Source organism: Chrysoperla carnea, chromosome 1, assembly GCF_905475395.1.
Source record: "Chrysoperla carnea chromosome 1, inChrCarn1.1, whole genome shotgun sequence".
Lineage (NCBI taxonomy): Eukaryota > Metazoa > Arthropoda > Insecta > Neuroptera > Chrysopidae > Chrysoperla > Chrysoperla carnea.
This window is the reverse complement of record NC_058337.1, coordinates 102,142,615-102,165,970: the sequence shown is the minus strand read 5'-3', so window position 1 is coordinate 102,165,970 and position 23,356 is coordinate 102,142,615. Positions and strand designations below refer to the sequence as shown.

Genomic DNA, 23,356 nt, shown 5'->3' with positions numbered 1-23,356 from the left:
TCTAACGTCAATGTGAACAACTCATTAAGAAATCGTGTATATTTTAATAAAGTGGTGCAAACTTAGTCAACTATATCTTCACTAGAAGATAACTTCATTACATAATAGAACTTTTTGACAGGTTAAAAAAATGGCACTACCAAAAGTGATAGCGCATACATTTTATAAGCAAAATTTAATAAATAATGCAATTCGATGCTCTTTAAGCAATAGAAAATACTCAGATTGGGTCCCAAAACCAAATAAAACTCATACAGACCAGGTTAAATTATGTTGTAATAAATTAATTATTGTTTTTTTTAATACTTTTTTTTTTAATTTAGCAATGGGATGCAGATGATTACAGAAATGTACGTTTCATAGACAAACCAAAACATGTTAACACCAATTTTAGTATAAAACTAATCAATGAAGTTCCTCCAAAACCGACCAAAGCCCGTGTGATTGCTTGTGATGGTGGCGGTGGACCTTTAGGCCATCCAAAAGTTTATATCAATTTGGTAAGAATATTATGATCTTACGATGAGAGTTATATAATTATTAAATATATGATTTTTTTGTTAAGGATAAACCAGGCAATCATACTTGTGGATATTGTGGCTTACGTTTTGTTAAAGAAGAACATTAAATGTGTATATTGTTCGTAAATTATTTGTATCAAATTGTTAGAAATTAAATAATTCAATAATTATTTTTTTTTTTTTTTTGTAATTTTTATTCAGAGTGAGTGAATGCTTATCATAATTCGATTTCTTATGACAGACAAAAGTAAAATATCTCGATATATATAGGTATCATAGTTTTCCGAAATATTGAATGCTGAAGATATAGAGGAATCATACTATATCCTAATAAATAACTTAGGGATTAAAGCTCAGATCAGAAAATATTCGGTTTAAGGTTAAAGTTAGGTCACTATATGATTTGAATCTAAAAGATGCAAACTAAAGTCAATCTACAATTCAGAGAAATATCTTCTATCTATTTTGTAATGAAATGTACTTCGTCAGATATGTGTTAACATTTTCTAGTATGAAGTTTATTTGCAAAACATTAATCCTAAATTTTATTTTCACGAAACTGGTCTGAAATTGTCGCCCCCTTACTGAAATATGTCTGTCGGCCACGTCAACAAAGGTATTTTGCTAGAATTTTGAATATTTATCAGCGCAAAAAATACGTATAAACAAATAAGGCGTGCAAATTTTTAGTTAAAATTAACTAAAAACGACTATTAATTTGTTATAAATAATTAAAAAATAAAGAACATTATATTATGCTATGGTTATGAATCATATTTTATTATATTTCCCAATTTTCCAAGATAATCACCTTTAAACTGAGGCGTCGTTGATCTCGATCGGAAACTGAGTTACGATCTTCTGTACTACATATGCTAGAAAGATGAAAGTTTCACCAATCGACTCAAAATAAAGTCAAATTAACAGATAAGTTGGAAAAATTCCATTTTTCAAAAACCAACATACTCTGTACAAAATATATGCAAAAGTTTACCCTGAACTAAAATTGTTCTGTGAACGATTTTTTTCTGCTCTAAAAAGGGTAAAATGTTATTGGAAGAAATTGATTATAAAGATGTAATCGACGTTTTCCTCGAAGGAAGAAATTCATATCATAAACTCACCATATCAGCCTTGAGCGGTATCGAATCTAAATCTATCACTGGAAATATGGAAGGAAGAAGGTAAATAAAAGATTGCAAAACTATTTAATTATAGGAATTGCTTTTATTTTTATTTATAAAACAAGAAATTTACAATATTTAAACCATGTAAAATAGATAAGATCATAATAAAAAGAACTTAAAAATCAAATAAAAATAAATTTTTTACAAATATAGTTTAGAATAAATAATCTTGCATATAATATTTGTTTCATATTAAAAAGTAATTCATCTATTTCCTATGTTTAAGTATAAAGAACTATTAACTAGATTTTTCTTTATAATTATTTTATTTCTTATTCAACATACAAACTGCAGTCTTTATTAATAAATATCCCATCAAAACAAAATCACATCAAAATTTATTTTAAAAGTATTTTCATTCTTAATAAAGGAAAAATTATTGTAGTACAAAGATATCTTTTTTTTTAATGACATTTTTTTAACTTTATACATTTCATTTAAAAAATTATTTCAAAAATTTGAATTGTTTTTGCATAGTACTAGATTAGCTTTTCAAATCAAAATGTAAAAAGTTAAAATAAAAACTTATTTTAAAGGGAAAATACTGTTTAAAAGTTTTCGTTTTAAATTTAAAAAAAAATCTTGCTCCAACATCGATTTGTTCTTTCCAAAAGCTTTTTACTTTAATTTCGTCGCCCTTTTGAACCAGAATTGGATAAAATCATAACCATTCGAATAAATATATTTAATGTGTCCATATAAATTGACATTGCTCTGTAAAAAATTTTTTTTTATTATTTTTCAGGAATGTCATATGTAAAAAGTATTAAGAGTACTAGGGACGTTATGAAAAAATGTAAGTTAATTTTTATGTTATGTATGAAGCTCAACGAAATGTCACTCACAATAGAGAAGGATAGTTATAAATCCTCTGTGAAAATTTCAAGTTGAATAATATTTTCTGATAATTCCGGATCCTTTTCTGTTTTTTAAGTCTGTGGCCACACTTTACTATAATCATATATCACTGTAAAAATCAATAAAAAATACTTACGAATTAATTGGATCATATGGTCTGGCCATGTAAGTTGGATAAGTTTCAGCTATTTTAACTATTCTTTGTGTATCATAAAGTAAAAATCCAGAAAACAAGATTAATCCACCATATAATGAAAATGAATATAGACCTGCACCAAGTACCGATGTCGGTGGTAACCACATATTAGCCAATGATGCTGCAAATACTGCTCCTAATCCCATGCCCAATGGAGCGCCCATCCACAAAAATTTTTCACTTGGTGCACAAACCTTTAATAATTTTTAATATTTATTGACTATTTTAAAATACTAACCATATTTACATGAAACGCAAAACGAATTCGTATTTCAGCCGTTTGATATTTTGCTAAAATTTAATGTGCAAAATATGTTTCTTTACTACTTTGGTTGAGTATATCCTTTTTGTAGAAATTTGATAGTGGGTAACGAACTGATTTGCTATTAATGTATAGTTATTTTAAATTACTTATTATTATTAATCAGTTTTTGTAGGCACTACTATAAAATTCAATTTAGCGAATCCAAAGTGAACTAAAGACTCCTCTACTCGTTAATTTTTTTAAGGTCGCTGTTTACTTTCGTTAAAAGTAACACTTTTCGTAAGAATTCAGCCATATTGAATTCGCTATTTTGAATTTTTTTTATCATAATAGTAATCAGCGACGACGAAAACTCTTGAGTAAAGATTTTAGTTCACTTTTATTCAATTTTTCCCAACAAGCATATATAATCTACATATATTCAGAAATATGTATTACTTAAAACAAATTCAAGAAATTTTTCAATAATTTTAAGCTATATTGACACATCTGACAATTTTCTTTTGGTGTTCTTATTAAATTAATTCTCTAGGTTTTACGAGAAATGAAAGATCGCTTTTTCTTGATCTAATAGTACAATGTACCAACGATTTTAATAAATTTTACGTTTCATCAAAAATTTCACTAATATAATAACTAAAAATTACCGATATGGTTGATAAGCCACCAACAATACCCGCTGTGTACCATCCAGCTCTTATTAAAATTGGACCACCCATAAAGGCAATAGGTGCCAATACTCCACCCATAACAGCTGCATGAAGTAACCATGCCATTTGTTTTGCACCAAATCCTGGACTATAATCAATGCTTTGAGCTAAGGCTCCTGTTCCTATCATTGCAGCCATTGTTCCAATCAAAGACTATTGACAAAAAAAAAAAGTTTAAAAACAAAGATTTATTAAATATTAACATAATATTAAACTGAGTACGTGAAAGAATCGAAATTTCTATATATTTGACTCACCATCCATCCGTTTCGTGTCACTAATCGTAATAAAGTTGGATTGTTAAACACTGCAAGAGCACTACCAGCAGATACTGCTATTGATGCTCCAAAGTACATATAGGTATCCTTAATTCGTTGTTTTACTATTGGTGGCCATAACCTATTAAAAAATTTATTAATTTTTATAGTTATCTAAGCTTTCAGTACAATAACATGCAAAAAATATTTCTGCGAGGATAAACCTTGGCACACCTAGTCCATATTGTATGTACCTATCGTTAAATAGTATTGATTCATATGCGAAATTTCGAAATCCGAGTATGTGCAGTTTTACTGTCACGGGCTCCAGGGCTATAAACATGGTATAGGGAATATTCATGTATTATTTCATATATGTAATTCATTGTTTACACCGTTATAGCAAAGTAAAAATATAAATACTGCTTAAAAATGCTGAATTTAAATGTAAAAAATATTTAAAATATGGTATAATTTTGAGATATTTAAACGCAGTTTCTTGGCGCTCTCTGTTGATGACGTATAAGTACGTAATCTGTCAATTGGTGACAGTTCAATGTATAATTTACATGCTAAAAAAATGAATTTAAATCACAGAATTTACACTCGTTATTATTAAGTTTTCTAATAAACAGCCGTAGAATAGTATAATTTAATGAAATACCATATAAAATGTAAGTAATTAATATCATACAGTATGTCAACAAATTTGACAAGCCCGTACTACGATGTCACGTCCGTATAAAAATTTGAATTTCCATTTTAGAAATTTTTAAATGCCCTAACTGAATTTGTGCTTTTTTTAATTAATTTTAAGTAATTAAAAAGATATTAATTACTAATATAATGGTTTAGTTGAAAAGCCCAGTCATGAAAGTTACGGAAGAAAAATATTTGAACCAAATTTAAATTTCATGAATATTCCCTATTCTGTGTTACAAAAAAATGCCCCGATTACATATACCCAGCTAAACGATACCCAGAACAATAGACAACTCGAAAAAAATTTCACTTCAAATTTTATTGATAGAAAACTACGTTTTGTTACTTATTATTTACTACGGAATTCTAAGTTGATTCTCATCTTTTGATTTTAGAATAAATTCACGTACGACTTATGATGTTAAACTTACATAGCTTTATCAACGGCACCAGCTTGATTTGATAATCCTAATCCATAAAAACCCAAAGCACCTAAACCAACAATAGCTGCACCTGCGACTGCACCCTGACCAATTCCAAAAGCTGTTAAACATAATTTAATTAGTATTTATATTAAGTATTTTAAAAAGTATATTATTACCATTTGGTCCTGCTGGAGCCATTAATCGTTCTTTTAACGTTGGTCGTTTAGTAACCTGTTCAAAGGCTGATCGACCACGTTCATATGGATCTCCTCGACCTCCTCGTGCATATGTTCTAAAAACTTGATTTCTAGGAACAAATGGTTTTGTTATTAAAACCCGTACAACAGGTGCGCGGCACAAATTCGTTATCAACATTTTGTATTTTTAAATTTATCTGAAATATAAATATTAATAAATTATTTTTCTTTTAAATGTCATTAGAAAATTTACTTAAAAAAACTGAAAGAATCGAATCGAATGTTCGAGAAAAATCTGATGCAATTTTATGTAATCGAATAAAAGAATTAGAAATAATTATTTGTATTAAGTATCACAATATATTTTCAAAACTTTTTTATTGTTTTTACTAAAAATAAAATTATTGCATGACAAGATGGGGATGTAATTAATAATTATTTTAATTTGAAAAAATTTACCTTTTCTGTCAAATGTTAAAACACACAACTAACTTCACCAACATTGAATAAATGAATAATAAGAACTTACAAACGGAAATAAATGTGAACTTCAGGGCAGCCACCACACTACAAAGTTGAAAAGTTATTTAAAATAGTAAAGAAATAAGCATTATAGACTTTTATACGGAGAATTTATGATGTTTAATATCAAATACATGAAAGAAATAAAAAACAATTAACAAATATTTATATAGCAACCAATCCTTATGATAATCGGTATAATGAACAAAAATAAAGTTCAAAAACCAAAACCCCGGCGACAACCATATGAGGCTCACGGGGTGCACATAGCCTATAACCAGCGGACGATTAAGACGCTTTCAACGATACCTCATTTGTCAAATTATGATAAGAAGTTTAGAAGATATGAGGGAATAGATGAACATCTATCTATTCATATACTCTGTAAATCCGTCCGTTTGTTGTGACACAGAGGTACATACATACATGCTGGTCAAACACCACAAAACTTTCGCCGTCGTCGGGGTAAAAATAACGTTTTTCAATAATAAGCGAAATTTTATTGTAGGAAAAGTCTGCACACTTCTTTAGCAATGGTACTTTGTACAGTGTGATGACGAATATTGCGTAGTACCCTGGTGGAAAAAATATTTGAAGAAAGAATAATTCTTAATGAGGCTTAGAAACTCTGAAAAAGTCTTAGGAACTCTGAATAACTCTGAATTTCTAAACTGTTTTGGACTGTCTAATTCAGACTGAATAAGTTTGGATAACTCTGAGTTAAACAGTCCAAAAACGTTTAAAATTTCAAAGTTATTCATAGTTCCTAAGACTTTTTGAGAGTTTCTAAGAATTTTCAAGACTTATTAAGACTTATTCTTTCTTCAAATATTTTTTCCATCAGGGTAGTTCATTCCTGGGACAGGGAGCGAGTACATGGGGTAAGATTTCTTTCTCCAGACAACCATTATCGGGACACTAGGTGATACCCGCATTCATCCATGAAGTAGTCCATGCACTTTATTTCGATTTATTTTTCTCATAAACTGACTTACTTGTTCTTTAATCTCGGATATTAATTTTTCAAAATTTTTACAAGTTAATAAAATATTACGGTATAAAAATATTGATTAAAATTACTTGTTATAATCAATTAATAAAGCATATTATTAATTTATTATCTCATGAAATTCAATTTCGATGATTTAAGAACATTTTATCTATTTGACATTAGCATAAAGATGGCGAACGCTCTTACTCATTTATTTACAGCTCTTTAAGATGGCTCGGATTGGCTGTACCCAAGTTACAAATATTGACAGCTGTACGCACCTATGATGCAAACGTCAAAATATCATAACAAAAATAATATCCATTTGATCTTTTAAATAAATTAGGCTGTATATCTTTTCCTGCGATCACAAAGATTTTCACTTTAAATAAAATGAAACCGAAAAAGAAAGGAAAACGTAGTTGGAAAAATGATAAAACATCTTCAGAGAGTTCGAGTAGTGATAGTGATACAAATTTAGAAAAACCGACTGAACATGATTTAACAGACTACGCGGGCAATAGTATTAAGCTAATGACTGAAATATTTAAAGTATTAGGCGATAAAAAATTAAAAACTATGGTGCCCAACATATTAAAACCAATTGATATGAATGATTTAAAAGCGTGTTTAGTCGAAGAATCAATGGCATTATCAAAGAAACGGCTAATATCTATTTTAAATGGTGAAACATACTCCTCCAGTAGCTCAGATTCTGAGGATGAAGTTATTGAATCGAAAAAACCACCTAAAAATGATGATATTATATCATTAGACGGTATTAGTGACGATAGTGATATTTTTTATTTTGATGAACTTCCAGAAGCTGAAGTGTTAACAGAAATCAAAAAAGAAAATAATAAAAAAACTGCGAAAAAACATAAAAAAAGCCATAAACAGGATAAAGTTGTAGAAAAGAAAAAGATACCCGATAAACCTTTATCGGTAGCTGAAGAAAAAGCAATGACTGCATTAGAATTACTTGAATTACAAGCTCGGGCTCGTGCAATCAAATCTCAGTTAGCTTTAGAAAGTGTAACGTCTCCAATTGATAACGTTGATGAAGAAATTAAAACTGATAACAATGATTTAAAAGCAGAAGGTGAATTAAAAGAAAAAGAACAACCAAAAACCAGAAAAGTAAAATTACGTCGAGACCATTTACGTATTGATCCAAATCGAACAAACAATCAACCAAATTCAAAACCAAAATCTCCTTCACCTGTTAAAGAAAAGAAGCCTTCGGAATCGGAAATAAAAGACATAATTGAAACAACTGAAATAAAACGCGAACGACGATCTTCAACAGATTCGTTAATTGTTGAAAGTCCATCGCACCCTCTGATTGTACTTAGTTCAGACGATGAAGGAAAAAATACTGAGAAAACTAGTGAAAGTTTACATGTTACGGAGCCAACTGACTTTACTGAAGTCGAGAAGAATTTAGTTAACGACATACATACAGAAAAATCAACTTCTGAAGAAGGTGAAATATCGAGTGAAAATGAAAGTACAGTAAAGGCTTCGAAAAAAGTTGATAAAAATCAAACAAATGAAAAAACGACCGATAAATCAAATAAAAACGATTCGAAAACGGACGATCAAGATTTTATTATGATTGACTGTGAAAAACGAGATTTAGAATCAGATAAGGCTAATAAATTAAATGAAAATCAAGCAAATGGGAAAACAGGTGATAAATCAAATAAAAACGATTCGAAAACTGAGGATCAAGATTTTATTATTATTGACTGTGAAGAACGAGATTTAGAATCAGATACTGAAGAAGTTTCGGAAGGTAAATTAAAAGATGGACAAAATGTTGACACTGCAACATGGAAGAGTCGTTGGTTAGATAGTAGAAAAGTAAAAACAGTTTTACAAACAAGTAAATTATGTAATAATATGAAGCGTAAAATTTCACTTAAAAAAGATCAACAAGCATCGCCAAAGAGTCAAACAGCGGTTGAAGAATCGGTTGAAAGTGTGGATAGTACTCCACAAAAAGAAGAAGGATCAATTGATCAATTTAATACTTTATCTATTTCTAAAAAAATCGAAGAAGTGAAAGAAAATGAAATTAATCAAAAAGATAAAACAGAACAGAAATCAAAAACCGATTATTTAGAAATTGTTTCAGACTCAGATGAAAAATAAAATTGATAAATATTTTTGGTTTATATTTTTTTTAAAACTATATTTCAAAGAGTATCAAATCTTCCACAATCCATATTTCAATTTATACATTACTAGCCTGATACCCGCCCGTTTCACTGGGCTTAAAAGTAAAAAACACCGCTTTATGGCATTCACCTCTCTTGATGTGTACAGTTTTCAATTTTGTGAAAGTCATAATTCATTAAGTATATCAGAAAAGTTGGACATGAATGGTTTGACATTTACTATTTTAAATGTCAAAATGTTTTTTAATTTTTACACCATACTTTAATTTATTGTTCAAAATGATGATTATAGATGTAGCAGATCTAAAACCAGAAATTACAGATTTCTGTAAAAATTAAAAAAAGTAAATGTCAGATTAAATTTTTTTTTTTAATATATCTTTATAAATTAAAGCTCATGTGTTATTCTGAAGTATGAGCTATATTGCTGTACAGTTTCATTAAAAACCATTCGCTAGTTTTAGCGTAAAAGCGTAACAAACAAACAAACATCCTTACTTTCGCCTTTTTAATATACATGTATAGAGATGTCCAAGGTAGAGTTGTTAAAAAGAAAAAACTGTCATTACTAATTTAACGTAATGATATTAATCACTTTGGTACAAAATGACATTATTGAAAAGATGATTTCATACCAATTGTGTTTAAGAATAATTTCGGGCATACCGTTTAAAATTAGACCGAAAAACAAATATAATACAAAAGAAAGCAGTAAAACTTAAATATCCCTCTTTTTGTTTCGGGGATTAAAAAAAACATTTTCGTGGACTCATTCATTTATAAGCTTGTATTATTTTTGGGTGGTTTCTCGCGCGCTCTCTTAAAAAATTAACAATTAAGCACTTAAAATGTAATTAGGCCAGAGATGTTGTTGAGTAAGCTTTACGCTACAAATAAAAATTTTATACATAACAAAAATCTGACTTTTTCATACATTTTTTGAATGTTAAAAAGCGTAAAAATCGCGTTATTCGTGGAGGGTTATTTTTGTTAATTTTGCCCACAATTATATGATATTATTTATTTGTTAAAAAAAAATAAGTTTAAACAACATCCTACCGGGCAACCCACCGGCAACTTGCACTTTTACGTTCAGAAGCATAGGCGTGCGCCAAATTATATATTTAGTTTTACAATTTTTCGTCGTGAAATAATGTTTTTCTTGGTTTCAAACTTAGTTTTTCTTGCGAAAAAAAAGCAAAATAGTAATTTGTTGATATAATTTTTGGAACATTATTTCAAGAATGAAATATTGTATAAATAAATAAATAATTTAGTGTACGCCTATGATTTGTCAGATGGCAAACTAACAAAGTTTTGATGACAGTGCTGCATGTCTGTATTTTTTGGGCAGTGTGAGGATGGTGTGAGGGACAAATAGCAGTAACATTCATAAAAATGAGAAAAACTATTAAAATATTAACCTTGAAAAACAATTAAACACAAAATTCATAAAGACGGGATATTAGAAGACAGCGATATAAATAATGGAAAAGGGACAAATTGACGAAGTTCTGGAAGACAGTTTTACAATGGAACAAAGGAGAATTAAGAATGATATTATGAACACTGCACAGATTCATGAAAATGAGAAAAATTCAACTACAATCAACTATGAAAATATTAAACTAGAAAAACAATTAAATACAGAATTCATAATTAAAGATGAAATGTTAGAAGACAACGATGTTAACATAGAAAGTGAACAAATTGAAGAAGTTCTAAATGACAGTGACAGTGATAGCAGAGGTTTTATAAACACTTCACACATTCATCCCGGAGGAAATCCATTTTCATGTAGTATTTGTAATAAAAAATTTAACACTAAAAGTAATTTAATTACACATGAACGGAATCACACTGGAAAGAAACCATTTTCATGTAATGCCTGTGATAAAACATTTAATGGACGGTTTCATTTAGATCAACATAAACGAATTCACAGTGGGGAGAAACCATTTTCATGTGATGCTTGTAATAAAACATTTACACAACTTTGTAATTTAGTTCGACATAAAAAGTTACATAGTGGAGAAAATCCATTTTCATGTGATATTTGTAATAAAACATTTAATACGAAAGGTAATTTAGTTACTCATGAACGAATTCACACTGGAGATAAACCATTTTCATGTGATGCTTGTGATAAAACATTTACTCAACGTAATAATTTAATTATACATAAACGAATTCATAGCGCAGAAAATCCATTTTCATGTGATATTTGTAATAAAAAATTTAAGCATAAACATGTTTTAGTTGAGCATGAACGAATTCACACCGGGGAGAAACCATTTTCATGTGATGCTTGTAATAAAACATTTACTCAACGTAATAATTTAGTTGCACATAAACGAATTCACACTGGTGAAAAGCCATTTTCATGTGATGTTTGTGATAAAACATTTAATTATAAGAATGTTTTAATTAAACATAGACGAACTCACACTGGTGAGAAACCATTTTCATGTGATATTTGTAATAAATCATTTAATGCACGATTTTATTTAGTTGCACATAAACGAATTCATACTGGAGAGAAGCCATTTTCATGTGATATTTGTAATAAAACATTTATTCAACGTAGTTATTTAGTTCAACATAAACGGATACATAATAAATAAAAAAAAAGCAATTTGTGTATCACGATCACGGATCTAGTAATTATAGTAGGGATGTAGTATAAAGTCCTACTTTAGACGAGGGGGGGTGTATCATTCAGGGGGGAAGAAATGTGCCTACTTTTGATTGGCTGTGGTTCTCATTTGCGGGAAATTTAAATAGAACGATAATATTTCGTGTGTTTTAGATTTTAATATTTCTATATCCATGGTTTTAGTTTACCTCAAGAAATATGCCTGCTTTTGATTGGCTGCAGCTGTTCGCACTCTCAATTGTGGGAAAATTTAAATGGGTAACGAATTCTGCGTGTGTTGTAGATTGGTCCGAGCAAAAAATCTTTCTATTTAAAGTAAAATCTTTTATCCTAAAGAAAAAAATACATAAATAAGTAATAATTTCCCCAAATAAATTTTTTGTATTAATTTCATATTTAAAAAATTCTATAATAGGTTGAAATTTAGTATTGAAAATTAATCGACGTATTTTCGAGACATATATGAAGCCTTCTTTTGAATTTCATTAGTTAACTTATAATAGTCGTAACATTAGGATTACAGATTGAATATTCACTAAATTGAATAGAATATTGTTGCGTTTAGGTTACTTTTATCGCTGAAAAAATTGTTTTAAAACAAGCATAAATACTTCACGTATTTATTTTTCTTTACAAATTTTACTTTTCTTTTGAATATAAGATTATTTATTTATGTTGTCTACACACGTCAACCATATGCCAAACATGTTTCCATGCTTACAAACGAATCAAAAACACAAAGAAGACTTTAAGCATACTTTCAGCATGCTCTTAGTTAACAGCCAATAGAAAGTAGGCACAATGATACCCTGCCTCTTCCCCCTGAGTGAGACTCGCCCCACTCGGTTATACTCCATCCCTTTTAAAATATTCCTATATCCATGATCACGATAAAACTTAACAAGGAACTGATAAAAAAAAAATTGAATGTTAAAATTGTTGAAAATTTAGAAAAAATGAAAATGTTATCCCGAAAAATGATTTTATACTGTATAAAATAACCATTATTCATTCACATTATTTTAGGTGAAATATGTACAAATGTATATAATAAAATATCGTTTTTATCAATTTTTTTAGTTTAATTATTATTATTCAATATTATACCTACCTTACTTAATCTTTTATCCTTTACATCGATTTCAGGAATATCAAACAGAACCTACATTTTTAACAAAATATTACTACAATTATTCATTTATAGGTAAGTTTATTGAAAAAAGATGAGTAAAAAGAAATACATAATGGGTAAGTTTAATGAAAAAAGGACAGTCAAAGAAAAATAAATACTAACAATAAGTTTAAAAAACAAATCGAAAAATAAGGTGAGTAAAAGGTATCTATATTACATTATTAGAACATATAACACGTCAAAGGTGGACTAGTGACTAGCCCACTCGCCTCTGGTTAAAGAGTACCTCGGTTCGAATCTAGCATGGTTCTGATTAATTTTTAATTAAATAAATTATTATGCGGGGCTAGTTTTTTAGATACTTGTTATGAGAACTAAAAGCTACAAATAAGTAAGAGAGGGAGGTAGGTATATTTTATGTTATTTTAATTCCCACCCCCTGACAGAAGAGTGATTTATGACATAAGTAAGAAATTGAGACTAATATAATTAATTTTTTGTTTGTTTGTGAAATAACATGTTCTCCTATTACAAAATCTTATAAAATTTCATTTAACAAGAATAAATTTTAGCATGTAAACAAAAAAAGCATGCAAAATAAGTATTTTTTTAATATTTTGTAATAGGCGAATATGTTATAAAAAAGAGAGATAAAATATATAACATATTCCCCTGTTACAAAATTTCATATTTTAGTCTTAACGAGCGATTTTTTAATTTTATAAATATAAATTTTAATATTTTGTAATAGGAGAATATGAGTGAGATAAACTATATAACATGTTCTCCTATTAAAAAGTTTCATATTTTAGCATAACCTGGCCATTTTGATTATTTAAATTCCCACCCCCTGACAGAATAGTGATTTATGACTTATGTATAACTGACGTTATTTATAGCAAGAGGGCGGGTTATATAGATAATTTAAATTATAAAAAGGATGGAACATTTTTAACATCAGGAAAAATTTAAGTTTAATTTAAAAGTAAAAATGTTACCAAACACCAGAATACGAAACAGCGTACCTTGGTTTCAGAGGCAAGTGCTATACCCACACAGCCACCCCGATTATGAAAAATCATATAATTAATTTAATACTTACCTTTACAAAATAATTAATTAATTGATAATTTTGTTCTGAAAGAAAAAATAGGATATAAAATTTAAAAAATAAAACAAAATTTAAAATATATAACGATTTTTATTTATTTATAACAAAAAAATAAATGTTTTAAGTTTTCATGAAAAATCATATTGTTCATTTTCATAAAACAAATTAACAGAGATTCGTCTTTTCTTATTAAAGTTTTTATACAAAATAATAATAATAATAGTAAAGGGTGTCCCAAGATCAACGCCTGATCCGAAGATCTTGCGTTAATTTTTGAACACTCTTTTATAAAAATTTTGTGGGGTGTCAAATTATGTTAGCTCTTTTCATATGCTATTCAGAAACTTGACTGCTGATCAAATTTGACTGCAGATGACAGCATGATGCATCCCTGAAGTTGATATAAAAATTTTACATTTTCTTATTTAAAATAAAATAATAACTGTAATTACTTAGATTCAATTCAATAATTAAACTTTTTTAATTATTCATTTTATGGAAAATGAAAAAATTAAATATTATAATTTTTAATTTGAAAATGTTTCCAACACTTTTCTAAACATTTTTCGATAACGCGGAGAAAATTTTTTTCTCATCCCCTAAATTTTGCCATCCCTGAAAATTTTCCGCTCTGGGCGTTAGCCCCGCGTACTCATTGTATAAATCCAGCACTGCATTATGCCAGTTATAAAGAAAATTGATATCGACGGATGTATTTCCCCGGGGACAAATGAGGGCCCTCATAAAAAAACTTTTTGTACGTTTATTTAAAAAAAAAAAATTAATACCTATTAGAAGAAAAATGATTAAAACGGATTTTTTTGCTTATCTTGTTTCCTTTTAAAATAACTACTTGATTTACTACTCTTAGTTAAAGAAGCAATTTTTTTACAGCGTTAAATTTAATAACAGTTCCTGGATTTATAAAATGTGCATAAAAATATTAATTAACGTTATCTGCATAATTTAACGAAGTTATACGAGTAGATATCAGAACAACTAAAATAATCGATTGTAGTTTTCCCACATCTCGTCTAGCTAAATTAAATAAATGTAGCGCAAACTCGTTAGATATAATAAAAAAAAAAAAAAATACATACATATTCATAGAACATACAAGTTCACTGCATAATAAAAATTGTATTTTAATATCATTAAATTAAGGAATAGTTTATGAATATAAATTTAAAAAATTAAAAATAATAATTCTAAATTTTTACATTAGTTTTTGATCGTTTACAAAATTTTGTATAATTAAATTTTGTGTAAGTACCAATCAATTTGTTTACATTCTAAAAATGACACGCGATCTGCAAACTGTTGCTCTTATGGCATGTATGAAAAGTCTCCTTATGGTTTTTAATTTTACATTCTGGGTAAGTTTTAATAGAAGTAATGTAATTTGGACAACAAGTTTTATCTTTTTTGTTATGATTAGAACAGGTTTTAGTTTTTCTGTAGCAGTAAGATCTACGTCCATGCTCTTTTTCATTATATTTGAAACCGGTGATTTTCTTGAGTATTGTAATTTCGAAAAAATATGGTTTACCTACAATGAAAATATCCATGCTATGCATATAAGTTGTAAATTCTAAAATCTAATTGCGCATAAAAATACATTGCTTTTAAATTTAGGAATCCATATAGTACGGTCAAAGACGAAATAGATTAAGGAAAATGAAATAAGCCGGTCAGTTTTTGCTAAAACCTTGAGGAATGAGTTTCTTTTGTGTCAAATATATTCTTAAAATAATATTTTTGCGTGGACTTATTCAAAGCCCAAAACTACTACAACTAACTGAAGATATCACAATTTTGGTTCCACATTTTCTTAGGAAAAAAAATTTCCGATAATTTTTGTTTGAAACTTTTTTCATAAAGTTGACGGTTTCCGAGATATTGGCCAAAAATCGTTTTTTATGTTTATATAACGTTAATTATCGCAACCCTAGCACTTCTAAGGCTGCGTGTTAGTAAAGTCTTAAACTAGATGCCAAAATGAAATCGCTTTTTTCAGTTATTTTGAGCGACCTATCATTCATAAACCATATAAGTTAGTTGCGGAAATATTTCTATTTATTAATAAACAATTAATTGTTAATGAAATGAAATGATCCATGTTAAAGTTGATTTATAAAATTAATAAATAGGCAACATTGATTACGTACATGTTATACGTCTCATCTCATTAAAAAAAAATACAGTCGAATTGATAATCTCCTCCTTTTTTGTTTGAAGTCGGTTAAAAACACAATCTTATACATGTATAATATATACGCAATACAAGTTGCCTATTTAATAATTATATATAAGTCAACCCATTTCATTTAATTAACAATTTTTTTTTTTTATAAATAGAAACATTTGCGCAATTTAAACAATATAAGGGATAAAAATTGACCATAAAAATTCAATAAACTCTTTTGCAGTCGATAGATTTAAAACTTGTTTTGCGTGCCAGATTACATACATCAATTTTAATAAAATTTTCGAACAATTTGTTAATAATTGACATAAAATTTCAGATATCAGGTATATTTATTTTGGGTATTGGTATATACATGCAAATAGAATGGAAATATCTAGCATTAAATATGGAATTATCTCACTTAATATCCAGAACAACATTGGTGTTTATTGGGACCGGTGCATTTATTATTTTGGTTGGATCATTGGCTTGTTGTTGTACAATTAAAGGACAAACAACATTATTGTACATTGTAAGTTACGTTTGTGGAACTAGCTGTTCTCAGAAATTAAAAAAAAAAACAATTCGGATTAAAGAGGATTCGAGTTCAACACTCCCCCCCCCCTCGTATGGATATATGCCATTTTATATGGTTTATAACTTCAAAATAAATCGTTAAAATTCTGGAGCCGCCACTGTATAAAGTGTTTTTGTATGTCTTATCAAGTATGACTAAGATTGAACTTTTAATTTAACCTGCCAAAGAGGATCGAATTTCATAACCGTGTTAGATGTACATCCCTTGAACCTAATTGTTTGAAGCTATTTTTCTCGATAAAACTTCTTTGTAGATATACTTATTATAAAAAAAGAGTGTGTGTACTTATGTACACGCGTTAGAAGTTATACTTCTTTGGCGTATGAAAAAAATTTAAAATAACTCAAATGCAGTAGTAATCGACAATAAATATTAAAATCAATCAAAAAGATTTTGTTAAAGATTTGTCAAGTAATCTGTAATATAAATTAAAAAGAGATGATTAAAATTATTCGATTCGATTCACAAAATGATAAAATATTATTATCTAAAGTAATAAATAATAAATAATAAATAATTAAATTTTATTATTATTTGATTATTTGTTAGAAAAATAATAAGTTCTTTAGAAATATATCTATATATTATACTTACAAAATTAACCTCTAATATTTGAAAACACTGTAACTATACACTGTACTGTAACTATATTCAGTGTTGATATATTTTTTTATTATTTCAATTCTGTGGCTAACTTCATCATGTCGTTCGTGCGCGCGCAGCTCACAAATTCACTCTCATCCAAACGCGCCAAAAGAAGTATAACTTCAAAAACACTATATACTTCCTTATTTGTGGCTTATTGATTATATCACTTCCTGTTGACGTATAATAATAATCAACACTGATGGGCAAACACATTATTTATTTTGCTCAAAATACATAATAATTTTTATAAACCTGACATTGTTGGGCATACTGAGGTAAAATTATTTTACAGACTAAACGTGTAAACATACACGGTTTTACAGTTCTATACCCACACATTGATAAGGTCACATTTTATTTAGTTTTAACGGGACGCGTGTCTTTATTATCTCTCTACTAATATAATCGCATATACGCCCATTTTTCGCGAAAAAATTATTTCATAAAAGTCATACGCCTCAAAAATAACTATCTAAATCTCGGCAATAAATATTTTTAACTACTCTCTAGCTTCCATAAAAATGACCCAAAGTAATCATTTTTAATAAGATTACGTTAGCAAAATATCTCAAAATCGTTAATTGGCGGATATACGACCTTATGAAAGTTCTAGAAATGATAAGAAATCATTGTTGATATCATTTCATTTCGATCATCAAAATGACTTCTTTCAAGTGAACAAGAAGTGACATTCACTTCTCATGCTCTCATTTATCTTCCCTTTTGTTCATTAGTTAATGGGTATTAAGTTTTTAGTGTGGGACCCTAATTCATTTTCTAGAATAAAATAAGTCTAAACATTTCTTATTATCAAATAATGTTCCGTAAGTCACATCTATATCAAATTAAACCATAATGGATTTAAAAAAATGACGAATTTGGATGCAAACTTTCATCCCCTTTTCCTTGACAAATCCTTAGTATATTCACCTACAATGTCATATATCTCGAAAATGGAAACTCTCATATCTTTACATTTTTAGTTGTTAATTTTTTTTTTTTGTAGTATGGAACTATCTTAGGAATTGTATTTGTATTGGAACTTGGTGTAGGAATTACATTATTTTCATACCGTTCAAAATTAGCTGAAAGTTTTGATAGTGGACTAAACGATACAATGGTTAATTATGTAAATGGTAAAACTGATGTAATCAGTAAATTTGATTCAATGCAATCTCTTGTAAGTAATTCATTTTACTATATCTCCATAACATAATTGAAATTTAATACTCATGAGATCACATGATATTTTTTAGCTTCACTGTTGTGGAAATCATGATTATAACGATTGGTCTAAGTTAAATTCACCAATACCTATTTCTTGTTGTGCCTCGGAGACAACTTGTGATACAACATCAGTTGACAACATTTATAGACAGGTGAGTTAATTAAACAGATTTGAATCTACTGTATAAGTTTCAGATTAACGGGTTTTGCTAGTTCCATAGAAGCATTATACCTTCTTATCGAGGGTTGCGTGGGGGGGGGGGCATTTCCAGGGTAAATAATTTATCATGAAAATCGTTGTAAAAAAATGTTCTAAGCAACTTTTTCTGATAACTTTTTTCAATATATCTAACCATCTCTGAGGTAAAATATTAAGAATCTTCCCTATTTATCAATTTGTAGTAAGCTGAGTTTCAAGTTCAGATTTCGGTTAAGTGTCATAAAAAATGTGACCCATCACCATGTATGACAAATTTCAAATCAAAATTTCTAAATGTGCAAAATTTCAAATCGATATATTCGTTTAAATGACGAAAATATGAGGGTGTCTCAAGTTCAAAGCCAAAATTAGCGCTTTGACAGAGCTGGCTGTACTATCTAAATGCACCCATTACATGCAAAAGCAGTTTACAATTTATAATTTTTTCTAGGGATGTTACGATTTGATATTAGACTTCTTGTCATCAAATATTGGAATAGTTGCTGGAACAGCATCTGGAATTGCATTATTCCCATTATGCGGTATGATACTATCATTTTGTTTGGGAAGTACAATAAAAAAAGCCAAATATGAAGAAATGATTTAAGTAAATATTTAAAAAAAGAAATATCTAGTCACACGCTAGCGTCATATAAATTTTTATATTATTTCCTATTCTTAATAATATCATAATAATATTGGCAATAGATCAGTGGCGTTCCAAGACTTTTTTTTTATGAAACATACAAAACGTCCTTACTTTTTAATATAAAATATTATGAATTATGAACTTAAACAAAAGTGCAATGCAAGATTTAGGAACTGGGCATAGGTGTATCGAAGGGGGTGGGCCATGGCAGCTACCCCCCTGCACCAGGACTTACTAATTACTATTGATTTAGTAAATGTACCAAAATAATCTTGCCCTAAGCCTCCACAATGCTAAATTAGCCACTTTACAGTATGTAATGTATTATTCCTCGTGTATGGAACATAAAATTATCAGCATGCTGACGTGTGACTAGATACTATAAGCATGAAATATCATTATATGCGATTCAAAATTATTTGCTTAATATATATAAATCTATGCGACATTTAAATGTTATCAAAATATATTTTAATGTCAATCACTTGAAATTGAAATTGAGAATGCATGAAAAGTTTCAAACTGTAAAGCTTTTCATATCTATTTATATTTTATCAGTTTGTTTGAATCGCAATTAACTGTGTCTATTTCAGTCACTTTAAAGTACCTTTTCCATGTTTATTAACTGGTATTATCAACATAGATTTGCCTATTTGATAATAAAAAATATTAGTTTAAATTCCTCTGTTTTATCACTAGTTATACATACAAAAATATATTCGTATTATTTCCTCAAAAGTCGAACGAAATAAAATTTCATACGCAAATAAAGTAATAGACCGGCAGCTCACAGGACAAGAATAGGCATGATTTCTGATTATTAACGTATGTCACAACACAAAATTAAATACTTAGTAAATCAATATAAAATATAGTATTTGTTATTTAACTAACTATATTACGAACAAAACTCAATATTACTAGAAATCTAACGCTCAATACAACTTTTATAAAAAGTAAACCTTATAGAAATATTTCCAACAAATATAAGTTAAAAAGTCTTACTAATTCTGAAAAACTCTTCTTTTGTATTTGTAAGTCTTTTTCCTGAAATATTTCCACATGGAAACGCTCAATATAATTAAAATTAAATGAAAATTTTTCGTACTTCGTATAATCCACCGTGGTAAGTACGCTTTTGTAAATTATTGGCACGCAACTATTCCGGCTACCAGTCAATTCAGCGATGATAACAATGCTTTTTTGTGATTATTATATAATAATAATGCCCGTGATCATCCCAATGATTAGTGCCTAGGTAAGCTTCAGTGTTGGCGTTAGTCAACGCGAGGCCCTGGACGCGCACTTTTGGCGAGGCCTTTTTGGATATAAAAGTTAACCTTGCGAGTTAACCTTAAAATATATAATTTTTCATAAATCGGAATTTTAGGCAAGTACGCCAAATATTTTGCCTTAATACCCGTATAACGTTAGTTGAAATAAGTTAATATGAAAATAATAACGGCTGTAGTTTCATATTTAATTTTAAACGCGGAGAATAATTACTATCTAGTCGGAAGTATAGAGTCACCCTTCTTTGTCAGCTGCTGGTTTATTATATGAAATAATTCCAAAGTCTAATTTATACATAATAATATTATCATTGAAAATTTCAAATTATTATCAATTAGGCAACCGGATATACGTAACTTTATTGTAATTTTATGTCCTGGTATACTATAAATCACGCAGCTGGAACGCACTATAACTGAAGAGGTAACCGACTTAAAAGATTAATAAAGAAATCAGTGGTTTATAAAGACGCAAAATGCAAATTCAAGATACTCGATCAACATAATTAATCCTCATAGCATTATGTAAGAGATTCTAGTAGCTGCACCTAAAATGTGGTACAATTACTCGGAATCACTTACCATACAATGTAATGCTATACCGTTTACTAAAGTAAAAACGATACAGTTTTTATACTCGTTCGAAAAAAAATCCCATCAATTTACAACAAACAACAAAAATCAAATATAAAAACACAAATACGATAGGTTTTTCCCCCATTTTACTTCAAGAGAATACAGTGTTTTATTCGCTTGGAATAAATGTTGTCACGTTTAGCATCCGTCACCACAAGTCAACTGCAACCACTTTGAGTGTTATAATTGATTTTAATGAAAATGAAAATATATTTTGGAGTTGCTTACACAAGTAAAATAATAAGTGTTAGTTCCAGGGCTACAATATTTAAGAAAAAAGATTAGAGGAAACGTAAAACTGAAAAAAAGGATCAAAATTCATTTTATACCCATAGATTAAACAAAAAAGGTTTACCCGTGGATATGTTTTTTGGAATATGCATACCTACTTTGAAACGAATTTTGGCATAAACCTATTTGGACGAAAATCGATTTCGGCAAAGCGTTTTCGCCAAAGTTGAACTCGTATGGTTAAAAAAGTATGCGGAAAGATTTTTAGGGAAGGAGGTGTGATCCCCAACCCCTTCCCGCCTGTACGACTAATTGGTACATTTAATTTGTAGTTAAGTTATAATAGAAGTAGTTCCACAATAGATCTTGAAAGTCTTACCTGCAAACAGTTTTACGTTTTGTCTAAAAACTTAAACTTAATACACTTTATTGGGCTCTTCAGTAAGCCGTGTGCCACAGATTTAATAAATCGATTATATTTTAAAATGAAGGTGTCTTGAGATCAATGATTTCATATAATTTATAATAGAATAATTTTGGATATCGATTATAAAATTTTATTAAAATTAAATGGAGTATATATATTGTAATAATTATGTTTAACAAATTTCAGATGAATATTTAATTAATGTAATATGACGAATGTTATTATTTTTGTGAAAATTTTCCAATTATATTAAATAATAAATTATGTGCATGAAAAAATTGTTACTATTATTTAGGTACCTAATATACATTATTATATTATTTATTTTTATTGATTTCTATATTATTATCTATTTAGAAAACTTTCTAACTTAAAAAAAAATTTTAAGCGATGTTCCCCTTAGGATATTCTACTAATTAATCCCATCCTCTTGCGGATGCATTCATATCTGGAGATCTAAAAATCATGAAGAATATGTTGAAGACCATTCCCGAATTAAGGCATATGAATAAAAAATAATATTTCTCCAACAGTTTATTATCTAAGTTGAAAAAAGTGCAGTAACCACCGAGTAACAAACGGTTAAAATCCTCTGGATGCAATGGAAGGTTATATCAGCTAAGAGCTCGATTTTTAACATTATTACATAAAATTTTACCTTTAGAATAAATAGGTACTAATTTTAAAATAAATACAAAAAATTTATTTTTTATCGTTTCAAAACAACACACAGTATAGTACAACATTTTGAATTACGTAATTTTTGGCACAATTTACTTAACAGTTTATGCCTAATCAAAATTTTTCAATTTGCGTTACAAATAAATTTTGTTTACTCAATCATGCATGTTTTTAAATACTAATTACTTTAAAAATAATATGTTTACAGTTTAAGGTTTATCAAACCACTTTCGAGATCTGAATAGGGGTTCATTGATCTGCTGGCATTGCAAAATGTATTACTAAATTATATGTGGAGCTTCATTTAATTCATTTTATTTAAGATATTATAGGGGTGTTGATAAATTTAACCGCTATGTGTGCTTGTCTGGCTGTCTGTGGTATCGTAGCGCCTAAACGGATGAACCGATTTTGATTTTTTTTTTTTTTTTGTTTCGTCTGAAAGGTAATTTAATGGAGAGTGTCCCTAGAAACGTTTCAAGTGCGAGTTTAGGGTTCCATACCAGGAAAATATGCCAGGTTTTTTTTTTAATTTTGTAAATTTCACTTATTTAATGACTTGGGTTAATAAATATAAATCAGTACATAAATTTAATTGCATCTTATAATAAATATATTAATTTTATGAGTACATAATAATAAATTACATAAACAATAACGCATAAAA

At 28.4% G+C, this 23,356-nt stretch overlaps 5 protein-coding genes across 7 annotated transcripts; 4 read left to right on the top strand and 1 right to left on the bottom strand.

Moving 5' to 3' along the window:
* Positions 1 to 101: 101 nt before the first annotated feature.
* On the top strand, positions 102 to 685 carry LOC123305647 (NADH dehydrogenase [ubiquinone] iron-sulfur protein 6, mitochondrial). The gene is made up of 3 exons (XM_044887422.1): positions 102 to 262; positions 324 to 500; positions 566 to 685. The coding sequence occupies exons 1-3, from the start codon at positions 131 to 133 to the stop codon at positions 626 to 628; spliced, it is 372 nt and encodes a 123-aa protein (XP_044743357.1). The 5' UTR covers positions 102 to 130; the 3' UTR covers positions 629 to 685.
* Positions 686 to 2,231: 1,546 nt separating this feature from the next.
* LOC123304936 (growth hormone-inducible transmembrane protein-like) lies at positions 2,232 to 5,899 on the bottom strand. The gene is made up of 7 exons (XM_044886490.1): positions 5,778 to 5,899; positions 5,298 to 5,515; positions 5,128 to 5,239; positions 3,995 to 4,136; positions 3,675 to 3,890; positions 2,703 to 2,956; positions 2,232 to 2,422 (listed from the first exon to the last, which is right to left on the bottom strand). Exons 2-7 carry the CDS (start codon positions 5,494 to 5,496, stop codon positions 2,332 to 2,334), a joined length of 1,014 nt encoding a protein of 337 aa, XP_044742425.1. The 5' UTR covers positions 5,497 to 5,515; positions 5,778 to 5,899; the 3' UTR covers positions 2,232 to 2,331.
* Positions 5,900 to 7,062: 1,163 nt separating this feature from the next.
* LOC123301422 (probable E3 ubiquitin-protein ligase bre1) lies at positions 7,063 to 9,036 on the top strand. Of its 3 annotated transcripts, none has more exons than XM_044884175.1 (2): positions 7,063 to 8,393; positions 8,484 to 9,036. In XM_044884175.1, exons 1-2 carry the CDS (start codon positions 7,225 to 7,227, stop codon positions 8,986 to 8,988), a joined length of 1,674 nt encoding a protein of 557 aa, XP_044740110.1. In that variant the 5' UTR covers positions 7,063 to 7,224; the 3' UTR covers positions 8,989 to 9,036. The 3 variants fall into 3 exon arrangements, with proteins under 3 accessions (XP_044740110.1, XP_044740103.1, XP_044740098.1); XM_044884168.1 differs by having other exon boundaries at positions 7,063 to 8,396; positions 8,487 to 9,036; XM_044884163.1 differs by having other exon boundaries at positions 7,064 to 9,036.
* Positions 9,037 to 10,684: 1,648 nt separating this feature from the next.
* LOC123292878 (gastrula zinc finger protein XlCGF8.2DB-like) lies at positions 10,685 to 11,569 on the top strand (the record flags this gene model as incomplete). Its single annotated transcript, XM_044873595.1, has 1 exon — positions 10,685 to 11,569. A coding segment is annotated over exon 1 (885 nt), but the record flags the coding sequence as incomplete, so codon positions are not given.
* Positions 11,570 to 15,152: 3,583 nt separating this feature from the next.
* Positions 15,153 to 19,863, top strand: LOC123304150 (tetraspanin-7-like). Its single transcript, XM_044886336.1, has 5 exons — positions 15,153 to 15,289; positions 16,439 to 16,633; positions 18,354 to 18,527; positions 18,604 to 18,726; positions 19,225 to 19,863. Exons 1-5 carry the CDS (start codon positions 15,212 to 15,214, stop codon positions 19,378 to 19,380), a joined length of 726 nt encoding a protein of 241 aa, XP_044742271.1. The 5' UTR covers positions 15,153 to 15,211; the 3' UTR covers positions 19,381 to 19,863.
* The last annotated feature ends 3,493 nt before the right edge of the window (positions 19,864 to 23,356 follow it).

Bases quoted from the DNA above. Each gene is read 5' to 3' on its own strand.
- LOC123305647 (XM_044887422.1), top strand. From the start codon at position 131: ATGGCACTACCAAAAGTGATAGCGCATACATTTTATAAGCAAAATTTA. The intron at 263-323 runs GTTAAATTATGT...TTTTTAATTTAG, and splicing joins ATAAAACTCATACAGACCAG to CAATGGGATGCAGATGATTA. The intron at 501-565 runs GTAAGAATATTA...TTTTTTGTTAAG, and splicing joins CAAAAGTTTATATCAATTTG to GATAAACCAGGCAATCATAC.
- LOC123304936 (XM_044886490.1), bottom strand. From the start codon at position 5,496: ATGTTGATAACGAATTTGTGCCGCGCACCTGTTGTACGGGTTTTAATA. The intron at 4,137-5,127 runs GTAAGTTTAACA...ATTTTTTAATAG, and splicing joins GGTGCCGTTGATAAAGCTAT to GTTATGGCCACCAATAGTAA. The intron at 2,423-2,702 runs GTAAGTATTTTT...AATTTTTTACAG, and splicing joins CCATATGATCCAATTAATTC to AGCAATGTCAATTTATATGG.
- LOC123301422 (XM_044884163.1), top strand. From the start codon at position 7,225: ATGAAACCGAAAAAGAAAGGAAAACGTAGTTGGAAAAATGATAAAACA.
- LOC123304150 (XM_044886336.1), top strand. From the start codon at position 15,212: ATGACACGCGATCTGCAAACTGTTGCTCTTATGGCATGTATGAAAAGT. The intron at 18,528-18,603 runs GTAAGTAATTCA...GATATTTTTTAG, and splicing joins TTGATTCAATGCAATCTCTT to CTTCACTGTTGTGGAAATCA. The intron at 18,727-19,224 runs GTGAGTTAATTA...AATTTTTTCTAG, and splicing joins TTGACAACATTTATAGACAG to GGATGTTACGATTTGATATT.